Raw genomic sequence first — 13,832 nt, 5'->3', positions numbered from 1 at the left:
GTGACGTAATCTCGTGTCACGTGATTCAAAGTGGGCGGCCCTTTTCGTTGTTTTCCGGAAACATGGAGGCTGTTTTGAGTGATATAGTAGCTCCTGAGGACCTTTTGGTAAGTTTGTACATTGTCACACATATTTACTTTCCAACTGTGACGCCTAGAAGTGTGGTTAACTTTACTGACACCGACAATCCCAACATTGGTTAAAAGAAACTAGTACTTTAGCCAAATACAACGTTCCGACGTCAACCTCTGTTTCGTCACGTAGGCAGCTAATGCTAACATTTACGTTTGGGATCAAAACTGTCATCTCAACCGTTTTTCTGACGGCTGAAAAATACATTTTCATAAATGGTTGGTTTGGTTTATATTGATTTTTGATTTTGTCACGAGACAAAAGTGGTAATTTAAGCTTAAAAATGGAAACCTGAGGGTCTAGGTTTCATATTCGGGTCGTTGTCGTTCACATTCATGTTAAATATTTGTGTTTGACAGAAATTTGAGAAGAAATACAACAGTGAGCTCGACAAGGGGGCCGTCTCCAAGGACACGAAGTTTGAGTATGCCTGGTGCTTGATCAGGAGTAAATACTCGGGGGACATCCAGAAGGGAATCGCGTTGTTGGAGGGTAAGTGAAGGCAGCACGCCGTTATTTATCACATGTACATTTCCATTGATAGATGGATAGATAGATGGAAAATGGACGACTTATCTTTTACTTCAACTGCCAAGAATAGTTTTTGCTCTTGGTTATGCTTAAAAGTCTGTATTATTTGCCATTTAAAGTAATTAATTTCACTTATAAACTCCTAGTCATACTTTGTTGACATTTAGATTTTTTTGTTTTTTGTTGGAGAATTATGAAATATTTCTATATTAAACAACCCCCATCAATAAAAGAGTGGAAAACAGCTTTACTTTACTCTCTATTACAAAAAAAACAAGTTTCTTATTTCCAGAGATAAGGGATGTTCCCTGAAAGGACCGGAAAGTTCTTCACTGATTTTAGCCCATTGACTCTACACTCACGGGGTACTTCATTAGGCACACCTGCCCAACGGCTCGTTAATACAAATGTCTAAACAGCCAATCACACGGGAGCAACTCTGTGCATTATAGGGATGTAGACATGGTTAAGATGATCTGCTGCAGTTCAAACATCAGAATGAGGAAGAAAGATGATTGAAGGGTCTTTGAACATGGCATCGGTTGTTTGTGTCAGATTATGATTATTATTATGTTTATTTCAGAAACTGCTACCTTCTGAATGTTGCCACATTTGGATAGTAGGGTCAGAACTTGGCATCAACAACATGCAGGCATAAATCCAACTTGCCTTGTATCAACGGTTCAGGCTGGTGGTGGTGGTATCATGGTGTGGGGGATATTTTTCTTGGCACACTTTGAGCCCAGACTGAATATGTTCCTTTTTTGTCTTTTTTTTTAAAGAAAAACTCCAAATAATAATGTGACCATGCATTATTTAGAAAACATTTTAATTGATAAAAAATGAATAAAAAAAGTTTTTTTTATGAAAAAGCACAATTTTTATCGTTATATGAGAGGCAAAGATGAATATTCATTTTAAGGGGCAGATAGAAATCTGAATTTTAAATCTCATTGCACTTTTTTTTTACTGTACACATACATTGATGAAATCTCAACCCAAATGTATATTTAAATACTAAATTCAAGCACTAGAGGTAATAATGAAATAATATGTACGGTGGCCCAGAAGGGCCACAACACAACACTTTAGATTTCGCAACACAACACAAAATAACATACTACAATTCGTCACAACACTAAACAATAACTCACAACATTTTAACTCACTTCCTATTTGAGTTAAAATATTGTGACGTATTGTGTTGTGAGTTATAGTGTTGTGTTGTGAGTTATTGTGTTACAACGCCACAGCCTACCTGAGTATTGCTGTTGACCGTGTCCATCCCTTTGTGACCACAGTGTACCATCTTCTGATGGCTACTTCCAGCAGGATGAGGCGTCATGTCATAAAGCTGGTTTCATGTCAGACTGGTTTCTTGAACACGACAATGAGTTCATTGGACCCGAATCGTCTCCACAGTCACCAAATCTCAACCCAATAGATTAAGCTCCAACCCGGCCTAATAAATTGGCTGATGAGTGTACATGAGAACTTGACTGAGTGTGACATCATCCATAAAAAGAGGTTCACGTCCAGCTCCAACCATATGAAGTCAATTCAGTCCTCTGGTTTTTTTTTTTAGCAATATGAATGCCGCCATGTTGAAACCAGAAATCATGAGTAAGCCCTGATTGGTCTGAGCCGGTCTGAATCATTGTTTTTATGGCAACCAGTCTTCCAGTCAGAAGTGATCTTATTGGAAAGTCACACCCCTACCACTTAAAATACGGGCTCAGGAGAATCAATGATTCAATACGAGGCGGCAGACATCTGGTTGGTTCAGAACTTGAATAATTTCACTACGAAAAAATCTTAAAAAACACTCAGATTAGGATATCAGAGATAGGATGGTGATTGTGACAAATAGAATGACTATTAGCTGTTGATTCCTCCCTAGAAATCTATGGGACTTTGACTTTTTGGGACTTCCTGTTTGGAATGCGAGGGGGGAGGGGTCACTCTGTCCAGTTCTCATATACAGTCAATGGTTTGGCCTGAATCCTCTCAGGGAATAAGTCAACTGAATTAAAAGAAAAGATTAAATAAATATCCACTAAGGCAGATGGTATATAAATGGTCTGGTTCTTGTGAGGATTTTTTTCCAGCATTCATGGCAGAAACGCTTTTATTTTTCTCCTGTAGAACTTGTCCAGAAATCTCCAAAAGATGACTCCAGAGACTTCCTCTTCTACCTCGCAGTGGCCAACTACAGACTCAAAGTAAGTCTCAAAGTTCTTCCTCTTCTCGACGGCCCTTTAAGTCAAATCATCTAAGATTGTTTCTATGACTTGATCCTAATTTTGATTTATAGGCAGTTATTGTTGGGCAAGACTGCAGTTTGTTAGCATTAAAAAAATTTCTTTAATGGCTAATTCCTCCAAGCGTGGTGTGAAGATGTAGCCTTTTATTTTGTAATGTACATTTGCTACATTTTTATCTGCGCTCAGAGACGCATTTCTAATAGCTCCTTCCGTCTCCAGGGTTACAACTATCACCCTCAAAGGGCCAAAACAGTATCATGCGTGTGAGTCTGTGGAGAAATGTGTTGCTGCCAAACCTGGCAAATAATTTAAAAAAAGAAAAGCTGCCGCTTTTAAAGTATAGATGACCATTTTTTACTATTGGTAGTATTATGTTTTTCTTATGAGAAATGTTGTGCGTTTTGTCTCAAATCACACATTATAGTCTTTTATGCTACAGTAACACAGTTACCACTACCAATGACAAGTCTGTAAACGCTTGTGTGTTCACGTTTAGGCCTCCCGTGTTCAACAGTCTCGCATCCACGCGTTGCTGACATCAGAGGACAGACCTCAGTTCCGCCTTTATTGCGTGCGAGCTGCCTGAAAGCATGATGGACGATGGCGTTATGTGACGCTCTTTGAAATGAAACGAGACTCTATTCTAGGGGTCGGCAACGTTGATGACAACAACTGTACCATCATCAACTAGAATGTGAAGTCTAATACAAAGAAATACAAAAACATTTCCAATAGATCTGAAATGTTAATAAATGCACAAACAGCAGGTCAAATAACCTTTTGAACATATTTTGACTTTAACTCAACAAAGTACTTTCAAAGCAATATTGCACAAGAAAAACAGGCCAAATTTAAAATATTATTACAACTATTTGAAACCAGAAGTACTGCATTCATGGTGTCATACCTACAGCAATAGGAATGAGGATGGATACATCAGAACAAAACACCTTCAATATTTCTAAGAACCTCACAACCATTAAAATAAAATAAAAAGCATTTTTAATCCTTTGTCACTTAATGTACATTATTTCTGTCATGGTGCTTTTATTGCAATTAAAATAAATGTTTTCACTTTTCTGTTAGTTTGCTAATTATAGTAATGTACATTTGTCACAACTGGACAGCGTCATACTTCATGTTTTTCATTTCCAGTCAATGGAGCAGCGATCAGCTGTAATATTCTTTCTAACACTTGTTCACATTTCATATTGTCAGAGCAGAAAGAAAGTCTGGGTTTATCCTGACCTTCCTTGGTTATTATTCAACAAACTGAACTCATAACTTAATGAATGTCAGCCACTGCGACGCCAAAAACATGACCAAAAATCCAGATGTGCAGTCATGAACGTGTGCAGCAGCTCTTCCCACTTTTCCCTCTCACACAGGCGCTCCCGCTCCATCCACAGACGCTCGGCCACATCGCCCCTCCTGTAACCAACAACAGTTCACAACACAACAATTATTACCGTTTAATATTTTTTTCCTACGGTGTGCCCTTTCATGAAGCCCAACGTTGAAAAGTGGGCGGGGTCACAGTAACAGCGCTGCGGGATTGGACCCTTTCCGTGTGATGCCATGGGGGGAAAAAGATCCCAGTGAGAACAGACGCCAGATCAAGTCTGTATTGTTGTCTCGCTGCCACATACCCCTCAATCAATTATTGTAGTTTTCAGTGGAAAACACAGATTTGACCCCTGACCCCACTCATGTGGACTTAATATTAGCGATAGGGTACCTGAAGGAGGGTTTGGGTGTCTTTATTTGGCACTGGGATGGCGTTTTGGTCTAAAAATATGCTATTATCTGATTAGTGGCTAAACGCTGCATTCTGGTACAACAGTGTGCCGGTCTCTGCTCTCCCCCCTCGCTGTCCTTTGAAGATAACTAATCAGGCCTTTATCATCCGAAGGTCAGGATGATCTCCTCGTCTCCTTGGGATTTGAAAGCCGTAACATGATCCACGTTCTGCAACCTGATTTTATTTTCACGGATGTTGACGTGTTTCCACATATTCCAGATTTTACCTGTCTCCCTCTCCTAAATCTAGGAGTACGAGCGAGCCCTGAGGTACATCCGGACCCTCCTGAAGAACGAGCCGGAGAACAAGCAGGCTCTGGAGATGGAGAAGCTGATCGATAAGGCCTTAAAGAAAGGTAAAGAGGATCTCACTTGATTCATTCAAGAGGAACTGATCAAAGTTTGCTGAAAACCTCTACTTATCTGTTGTCTAGATGGCTTGGTTGGCATGGCGATCGTCGGAGGGATCGGGCTGGGCGTGGCCGGATTAGCGGGCCTCATTGGCTTGGCAGTTTCAAAGGGAGTGGCCAAATCCTAACCTGGATGTTTCCGTTTTCTCTGGACTCAGGATTGAAAAATAAAAGTGCTAAAAAGTGTTTAAAACTCCTAACGGATGGGGAATTTTTGGTCTCAAACTAAAAAACCCAGCAGTGACAGTGTTGAGAAAAGTCTTTATTTATCCGACTTCTTTTGTTGATTCACTCTCACTTATACAAAAGCTCATATTTACATTAACTTTGCTGTAAAGCTACAGTTAGGAGTTCTCCTGAGTAGAAACTGAAGGTGTTTTGGGTTCTGTGAAATGTGGAGTTTGTCGTTTGAAGAGGAGCCGTCGGGATCTGAACCAAGACTTCTGTCAGAGCTGAAAAGTCCAAATGGAGCGGCTGATTAGGGTGGGAAGTTTTCTGATTATTCTGGAATAAAGTCCAAACGTGGAAATGTGGCACAGATCTTTCTTTAATTAACCGCATTCCTAACGTTGTGCTTTATAATATATATTATTGTGCATCATGTTCAATAAAACGCTAGAGAAAATGTTGATTTTTGTTCTTTTTTTTAAGTCTCTTTTTTTGTGGGACAGAAATGACAATTTAAGAAAAAGAAACTAAACTTTTGGAGCAACTACAGGTTTCTTCTACATCCCTGAACATGACTTTAAAAAAAAGTTCCATCATTGTAGCATTTTGTGGGCACATATAGGCAATTACGATACAAAAATGACTATTTGGACTGGAATGAGTTGCAGAAAACCTGGAACTTTTTCAGATGTGGTTTGTGATAAATGCAGATGTTTTTATGGGTCTTGTAATGTCTTTTTTTTTACTGTAAACAGTAACTTCGTGCCTTCTGTAGACCTATCATAAATGTTGATGTGTGAAGATGTTTTCTTTTATATGGATGCATTTTGTGCACATAAATTAGTATTTTGTGGGCACAAATCAGCATTTAGTACTCACAAATCAGCATTTTGTGCACATAAATTAGTATTTTGTGGGCACAAATCAGCATTTAGTACTCACAAATCAGCATTTTGTGCACATAAATTAGGATATTGTGAGGAAAAATTTGCATTTTGTGCTCACAAAGTAGTATCTTGAGGGCACAAATAAGTATTTTACGGGTAGAAATAAGAGTATCTGGGTTTAAATTAGTATTTTGTGGACACAAAGCAGCAGTTAGTGCTCACAAAGAAGTATTTTGTGGGCTCATCTTGGTAAAACAACACTTTTTGAAAAACCTTAAAAAATAAACACAAATTACACAATAAAAAACAAAAACATTTCCCACAGCTTAATTTTAGTGTTTTACAAAGACATTAAAATGCAGAGACAGTTAAATAATTTCTAACAAGGTGGGTAAAACTTAAGTGTATTTCTGTTTATTTTTAAAATGTTGATGCCAACAAGGCAGACTGGAAGAACATAGACGTCAGCAAAAAGCCTCCATGAAATCCCTGAGCAACACCTCTTTAGCTTTCAGCAGATGAACAGTTGGACGCTGTGGACTCGGGGTCGGATTTACAAAGTTTTCTAACCCTAAAAGAACTCTGTTCTAAGAAAACCTGGAGAACCTGGTTTCTGAGAATCTTCTCCTTAAGATTAGACTAAATAGCAGGAAAGATAAAATTCATGACCATAGGACTGAAAAATAAAGACAAGAGAAGATTAATTACCTTAATTTCAGCCTAATCGGCTATTTTTTTTTTTTCATTTATAAACAGCAAATGGTGTTTACATCAGGCTGTATGGTGGTGTAGCGGTTTGCACTCTTGTCTCAAGCGAGAAGGTCCTGGTTTGATTCCCAGCTGAGACCTCTCTGTATGGAGTTAGCGTGTTCTCCCCGTGCATGCGTGTTTTTTGTCCGGTCACTTCGGCTTTGTCCCACTGTCCAAAAACATCCTTCACAGGTTAATTAAGACTAAATTATCCCTGAGATGTGAAGGTGAGATTGTGTGACCCTGCAATGAACTGCCGACCTTTCCAGGACTTTCACCCGACAGTGGCTGGGATAGGCTCCAGCAACAGTGTGACCCCCAACAGTGATTGAAGCGGGCTCAGAAAATGGATGGTTGGATGTTTAAGTTGGTTAAAAAAATATACTTAACTTGATTGCACTGAAGCCCTTTGAAAGGGATCTTTGGTTTCCCCCATTTAATCTATTATTGCAGTAAAAATCTAAAATGAAGCAGAATTGAAATGAATCCAGCACAAAAGTGAACTGTCCTTTTTGCCACAGAGGCAGTTTCAGGATTTGTCCTGTATCGGGTGAAGCCTTAAACTCTTAAAAAAAGTCCGTCTTACCTCTTTGTCCAATAATCTTTCCATCAAATTTGAGCCCATTTCCTTGAAAAGGCATCAAGGTTTAAAGCAGGAAGGATTATTTGTAGCTGTCAACATCCTTTCAGAAAACTTTCCAACTACATCCCTGAACTGCAAAAGTATCCGTTTTGCTGGTAAGCTGCCTTCTTTTTCTATCAGCTTTTCCAGAACACTGTGAAGTTTGAATTTTCCATTAAAAACACAAAACGTTATGTTTGTTCTTCTGATTCTCCAATCCAGAAACATTTGAATCTGATGAGCTGTGCCCTCCTTTGCTGTGGAGAGACCCAAAGGTTTGAGTCATGAGGACGATCATAAATGGATCATAATGCACAATTTATTATAAAATCAGTGAAAAGGTACATATCTCTCATGAAAAAAGGGAAAAATATCAAGTAAAGTATTTCAACATCCGAGGAGTTGAAAGTGTTGGGTTCAAAGGCGGCATGTAAAGCCGTGATATGATAACCGTTGCAAAGGTTTAGCTTCGACTGTCCCTTCAGTCTGCAGCTGCGCCATTAAGTATTAACTTTATGCACCGTGTTACGCAAAAACAGGCCGCTTATCAGCGCCGAGCCAAAAGATGTGTGGAGACGCGCTCATCTCAGATAGCCTCTAACACGGATAGCTCTGAGTTTAAAGAAAACGTGGTGTGAGGATCGGAAATGTGTTTCCAGGGCTGTTTGTTTGATGGACAGCAGCTCTGTCCTTCACAGGGGTGTCATTTATTGTCTTTAGCGCTGGTGGTTCATGGACATGGTGGTCATTTCTGGCTCCTCTCATGCAGACATCTCTGGTAGTTTGGATCTGATGCTAAAACACACACACACACACACACACACACACACACAAATTAGAAAATGTGCAGAAAAGGATCAGAGAAACAACAAATAAGCTGCATAAATAATTACGATTTTCTTTCATTTCATAAATATTGGGAAATTTTATAAAAGAGATTGTCATAGTGTTTTTAATAAGGGGCGGAGCTATGGGGGGGCAAAGGGGACAACTGCCCTCCCATCAAACAGTTTTGCCCACTTACTTTCTTGTCCCCTCACTATTCGTATGTTTATTGAGAAAAACACCACCAATACAAGCTTCTTTAAGCACTGAAAAAATAACAATTTCAACTTTTTTAAATGAAGCCCCTAAACTTTTTGGTTACGCCTCTGTACATGAAATGCCGGCTCTGGCCTCAGCCCAAATTTACGCTGTTTCCTTGATGACATCACAGCGGAAGAAACCATCAAAAAAATGAATGAGGCCATCATCTCACATGGGGCTCAAAACATTGATTTCAACATCCACTTATCGAAAAACAAAACACACGTGTCGGGGAGATCCGAAGGAAGTTTTCAAATTATTATGGGATGGCCATAATAATTTGATGTCCGTTTTGTGGCAAAGTGTGAAATTTAGAGATCTGTCACATTTTCACACAATCTGAAAAAGGAAAATTTTTGTTTTAATGATGTTGATGAAATGTCACAAACTTAAGAGTACAACAACAGAAAAATATTTGACCTTTGACCTTTGGAAGACGTCTCGAATTTTACAAAAATATCACCAGCAACAAATCTCAACCTGTTGCCTCCTAACTCCTCAAGCATCGGTGTGAATCTGCTTAACTAAAAGCTGTAGATTGTGAGCCCCTTTTTTTATTGCAATATTGTAAAATTTGAATACATGAATCGTTGACTCGAGCTGAACAAAACAATATGACACACGACATGAACATGTTAGGGATGTGGGCGTGGTTAACACAAAACCTCTGTTGCCAAGGGGATTCAAAACTTTACTTTTGCTGATTCTTCTAAATATGACATAGAACTGTTCATTATCACCAAGCGACTAAAAAATAAAATGCTGGCTAAAAAAGGTTGATACATTTGTCAGGTGAAGCTCTGACCAGGCTGATAGAGGCAGAAGAGGAGAGTGAGAGCCGTGTCATACAAGGAAATAGAACCTTTCCTGTATTTGTCGGTTTCTAAAAGTGTCCAAATGAAAGTAAGCGTCTTACTGGAAGTCAAAGGCATTTAACTCATTGACGTTCTGTGAAATCAACCCTTTATCTTTAGCGTCTCACGACTCATTATTTCGTTATTTGAGTTCTTTTATTCCAAATCGATAAGCAGTTTAGTCTTGATGGAATTACTGTTACTTATTGACTACTAGCAGAGCTTCTAAAACTGCAAGACGAAAAAAAATGAAACTGTAAAAAAATTATATCAATCCATCGTCTACCGTTCCTGTTGATAAAGATTCAAGTTGCCGGCCTTGTTTCACAACTGGGTCTCTCACCGAAGCCCTTGGATGTTTTGCTTCACCGGTGGGGGGGGGTGGGGGATTACTCATTAACCTGGCTGACGGGACCGAAACTCCTCTGAACTTATCAGGAAAAACAGTCATTTACTTTGGTGTGAAAAAGGGAATCAGGTGAACAAACGCAAAGAAAAACACAACAAGGTTTGAGCGGAAAACAGAGACCCAGTTATCATCTAACCCGGTTCATCGCCAACGGTGACACGGTCAATGATTCTTCAAATCGGGTGTAATTCAGATGAGCCTCACTAGGTCTGAGCTGCAGGGCCAATGTTCAGTGAATGGTCCAACAGCCTGAGGGCATTAATGTGTAATCACCTTGTAGGAACGGAGAAGGACAAAGACCTCTGCCCGTTGGCCATCACTCTGTCTGTCATTTATTGTGTTTTCCTGCAGAACTTTATTGTCTGTTGGTCTGTGAGGCTTCAAATGTAATATTGGTTTGTTTTTCTGTCTTTTTTTTGCTCTTTTTTACTCTTTGTCTTTTGTGTATATTCTTTTTTATTTTTATCTGTTTTGCCTGTTTTACTTTTTGATTGCTTTTGCAGACGTAATATCTGTTCATTTCTTTTTTTGGTGACTTAGTTTTATTTAGTTTGTTCACTTTTCAGCCTTGCCCTTTTTTATCTTTGACACGATTTGAGTTTTTCGTTGTTCTATGTTGTATTTTTTGCTGTTTTTTGGCCAATGTCTTTTTGTTTATTTTTTTTCTCTTTGTTGTTCTCTTTTCTCATTTGTCTTTTCTTTTTTCTTTTCATGCTTTCCTTTTCTATTTTTATGTTGTAATTTTTGGTTTTATTTTTATTTCTCTTCTTTCTGCCTTTGTGTTTGCTCTTCATCCTTGACTTTTTTCTTTTTGTTGTTTTTTCTTTTTTTCTTTTGTGTTACATAAATATTCTTTTATTTCTTGTTTTTATTTGACCTGTTTTATATTTTAATTGTTAATGGCTAAATCGTTTTTGTTGATTTATTATTTTTTGTTTATTTCGAATGTCTTTTTTTACTTTTGCCCTTTATAGTTGTAGCTGCCATTGTTTTTTCTCTTTCTTTGCCTTTTGTGATTTCTATTTTTTTGTGTCTCTTTTTTTCTGCTTTTTTTGTCCTTTTTTTGCCGTTTACGTTTGATTTTGCATTTTGTTTACTTTTTTTCATGAATCTTTAATTCTATTTATTTTAGTTTCGGTTCATTGTTGTTGTTGTTTTCACCTCCAATCCCATGTTAGTCAAAGAGCAAAGTTTTTGTTTCTCAAAAACAAACATTGGATGGATTTTGTAAATGAATGAAACAATAAATCAAAAACCATAAAAAACCCTTCAGTTTCATCAGAACAAAACTGTTCTAAAGTAGGTCTCATAAATAAGGAAATACAGTCTGCAATAAATAAATCATGACATGTTTGCAGATAGAGCTCATTCAGAGACAGTGAGTCAGAAACTAATAATGTCTTTCCGGTTTTATAAGGGCTTAATGATAAATGGCTGCAACTAGAATGAGCTTGATAAGAATACGGATCTATTAAAGAAAGTTCTGGAAGAGAAGTTCTTTGTTTCTCTTATCTTGAGACAAACCTTCAGCATTGTTGCCATCCTCTATTAATACAGCATTATGAACCTGTAAAGATCTTTAAATCTAAAAGCTTTGCTCAAAAATGCCATCATGACAAGGCGTTGCCATTAGGACAAAGGTGAATGGAGGTCAGAATCTGATATTTTAATACTTATTAAAATCTAATTACAGAGTCATAGACGGTTCTTTTATGGTGGGAGAAACATGCGATGAGGACGTGAGAGGGTTTGATTGTTGCCTAGCAACACATTCAACATTGCATCATTTTTTACTGCATTTCGAACAGGACTCAAACATGACTGGAGCAGGATATCTCTTTGTTTTAATTTGCGCCTCCCCTCTGAAAATCATAAACATTCCGTCGACCTTGGTCCTTCCTTTATGGATTGAGGCGGCCGGCATGATTTGAGAAGTGTTCCATGTGTCCCGATGACTGCTGAAAACCGCCTGTTTATGACGCATCATTCATACACGCATGAGGGACATTAAAAGTTTGATTTATTTTGAGCTGTAAAGTCAGTGCAACATGTGACTTTTAGAACAAAGGAAAAGAATTAGACAAGGAATCCACATTTCTTCGCAAATAATGTTGGGGAAAAAACAAGCTTTTCAAGAAAAAACTCTCCAACATTTGACTTTTCTTCAGCTGTTTTTAAGGAGTCTTTCTCCAGATAAACTTGTTGACACAAGCATCTTTTGGAGCCTTCACCCGTGTAGTCGACCTCGTCATCACATGTTTGTCTTCATGGGCTTCTTCCTGGAAAGCGTAATAAAAGCCCGACTGTTGTCTTTCCAGGAATCCTGTTAAAAAATGTAAAAAGAAAAGTTGTGTTTCTGCAAACGAAGCTGTCTTCCTTCTCTTTTTATTTTCTTTTGTTTTTAATGCACCGTTTTACGACCAGAAATTTCTCAGTGCAAGTGAGTCATAAAATGAGTTTTGCAAACACTTTGGCCATAAAAGCAGACGTTTATGGCAGGGCAGGACATAGATTTTCATGTGGCTGAAGACAAGGGTGAGAGTTGATATCTTAGTTTGGTTTAAACCTGGACTTATATGCTTTTATTTAAACAAAAACAAAGGAACAACTAAAAACAAAGAACTCTTTTTCATTAGCTGATGAAGGATGTACCAGGATTTCTAATTTAATCAGTTTTCTCTCTGAAATTAAAAACGACTTTTTTATTTTTCAGTTTGGCTTTGTAATAAAGAGCACATAAAAGCATACAAAAATGTTGTTTTATGAAGTCTGCTGAATTTCATATGCCAGTAAAATCAATATTTTTTGTCTCTAAAATAAAAAAATTACGCTATAAAAGGTTATATTCATTCAACTCTCCTCACAGGGTCATCAGGGTCGTTATGTTTTCAATTATATTCATGTTTTTTTTGTCTTTCTCTGCATTTTGAAACAGTTTGGTTTAATTAAGAAACTCAAAATCCCTCAGAGAAGATGTTTTGATGAAAAAAAAGGGGCATATTTTTACAGGCGTGAAATGACATTTAATCAGGAAGTTATTTAAAACCTTCTGACTTTGTAAATTGCATCAAAAACGTGGAAAATACATTTAAAAATCTTTAAAATCTAACAACTGCATGATGATAAGAAGGTTTAAAAGCAGTCTTAGTAATTCTATAGTTTACTTTACTTTTTATAAATGGAATTGCAATAATGAATGTTGGTATGAATTATATGAACAGATTAGGATAATCTGGAGTTTTTATGCCGATTTCAGTGGATATTAACCCTTAGTTATCCACCTTAAGAACGACGACATTGAAATATTTTTTTATTCAAATTTAATGTGAAGGTTTCAAAACATTTATTGGCTTTTAAATTTTTGGTTTAAAACAACATCATAAGAGTTATGGCACATGATGATTTATTAAAATACATTTTATACATTATTTTGACCTTTTTTTTTTGCTTTGTTTTAGTTTTTGAATTTTTATTTGATATTTTGATCTTTGATCAAAAAAACGTAAAATACTTTCATCTCAATTTTTGCATTAAAAAATGACAACATTTACCACTCTGAGGATCGTTTTGTACAGTTTCAGGTTTACTGTGGAATTATTCTGTAATATATTAAAATTGGGAAAGCAAGAGACTGAGGTTGAACTACAAACATGGATGTCAAACATTGCCACAAAAAATTATCAGAGCAAACTGCAAAGTAGCAGAAACTAAAGATCAAAAAAGCCCCAGACTACTAAGGGTTGAGGGAAATAAATTCAATAAGATCTTCATCCTCATTTCTGGGATGTGAAAAACAACAAACAGGAGTCAGAAACCCTTGTAAAAATAGAAATAAATTAAAACCATTTAGCTTTGCATAGGAAGATTCAGCAAATGAAGAATCTTTGAAGCAGAGCCTATTTGAAATCAAATCTGATAA

At 37.3% G+C, this 13,832-nt stretch overlaps 1 protein-coding gene across 2 annotated transcripts; it reads left to right on the top strand.

The window, feature by feature from the left end:
* On the top strand, positions 1-5,767 carry fis1 (fission, mitochondrial 1). Of its 2 annotated transcripts, none has more exons than XM_004079901.4 (5): positions 1-107; positions 492-624; positions 2,809-2,885; positions 4,978-5,083; positions 5,162-5,767. In XM_004079901.4, exons 1-5 carry the CDS (start codon positions 63-65, stop codon positions 5,263-5,265), a joined length of 465 nt encoding a protein of 154 aa, XP_004079949.2. In that variant the 5' UTR covers positions 1-62; the 3' UTR covers positions 5,266-5,767. The 2 variants fall into 2 exon arrangements, with proteins under 2 accessions (XP_004079949.2, XP_020567341.1); XM_020711682.2 differs by lacking the exon at positions 1-107 and adding an exon at positions 160-350.
* The last annotated feature ends 8,065 nt before the right edge of the window (positions 5,768-13,832 follow it).

This window comes from Oryzias latipes, chromosome 18 (genome assembly GCF_002234675.1).
Source record: "Oryzias latipes chromosome 18, ASM223467v1".
Taxonomy (NCBI): domain Eukaryota; kingdom Metazoa; phylum Chordata; class Actinopteri; order Beloniformes; family Adrianichthyidae; genus Oryzias; species Oryzias latipes.
Note: the sequence above shows the minus strand (reverse complement) of the source record. Positions and strands in the feature narration are given on the sequence as shown.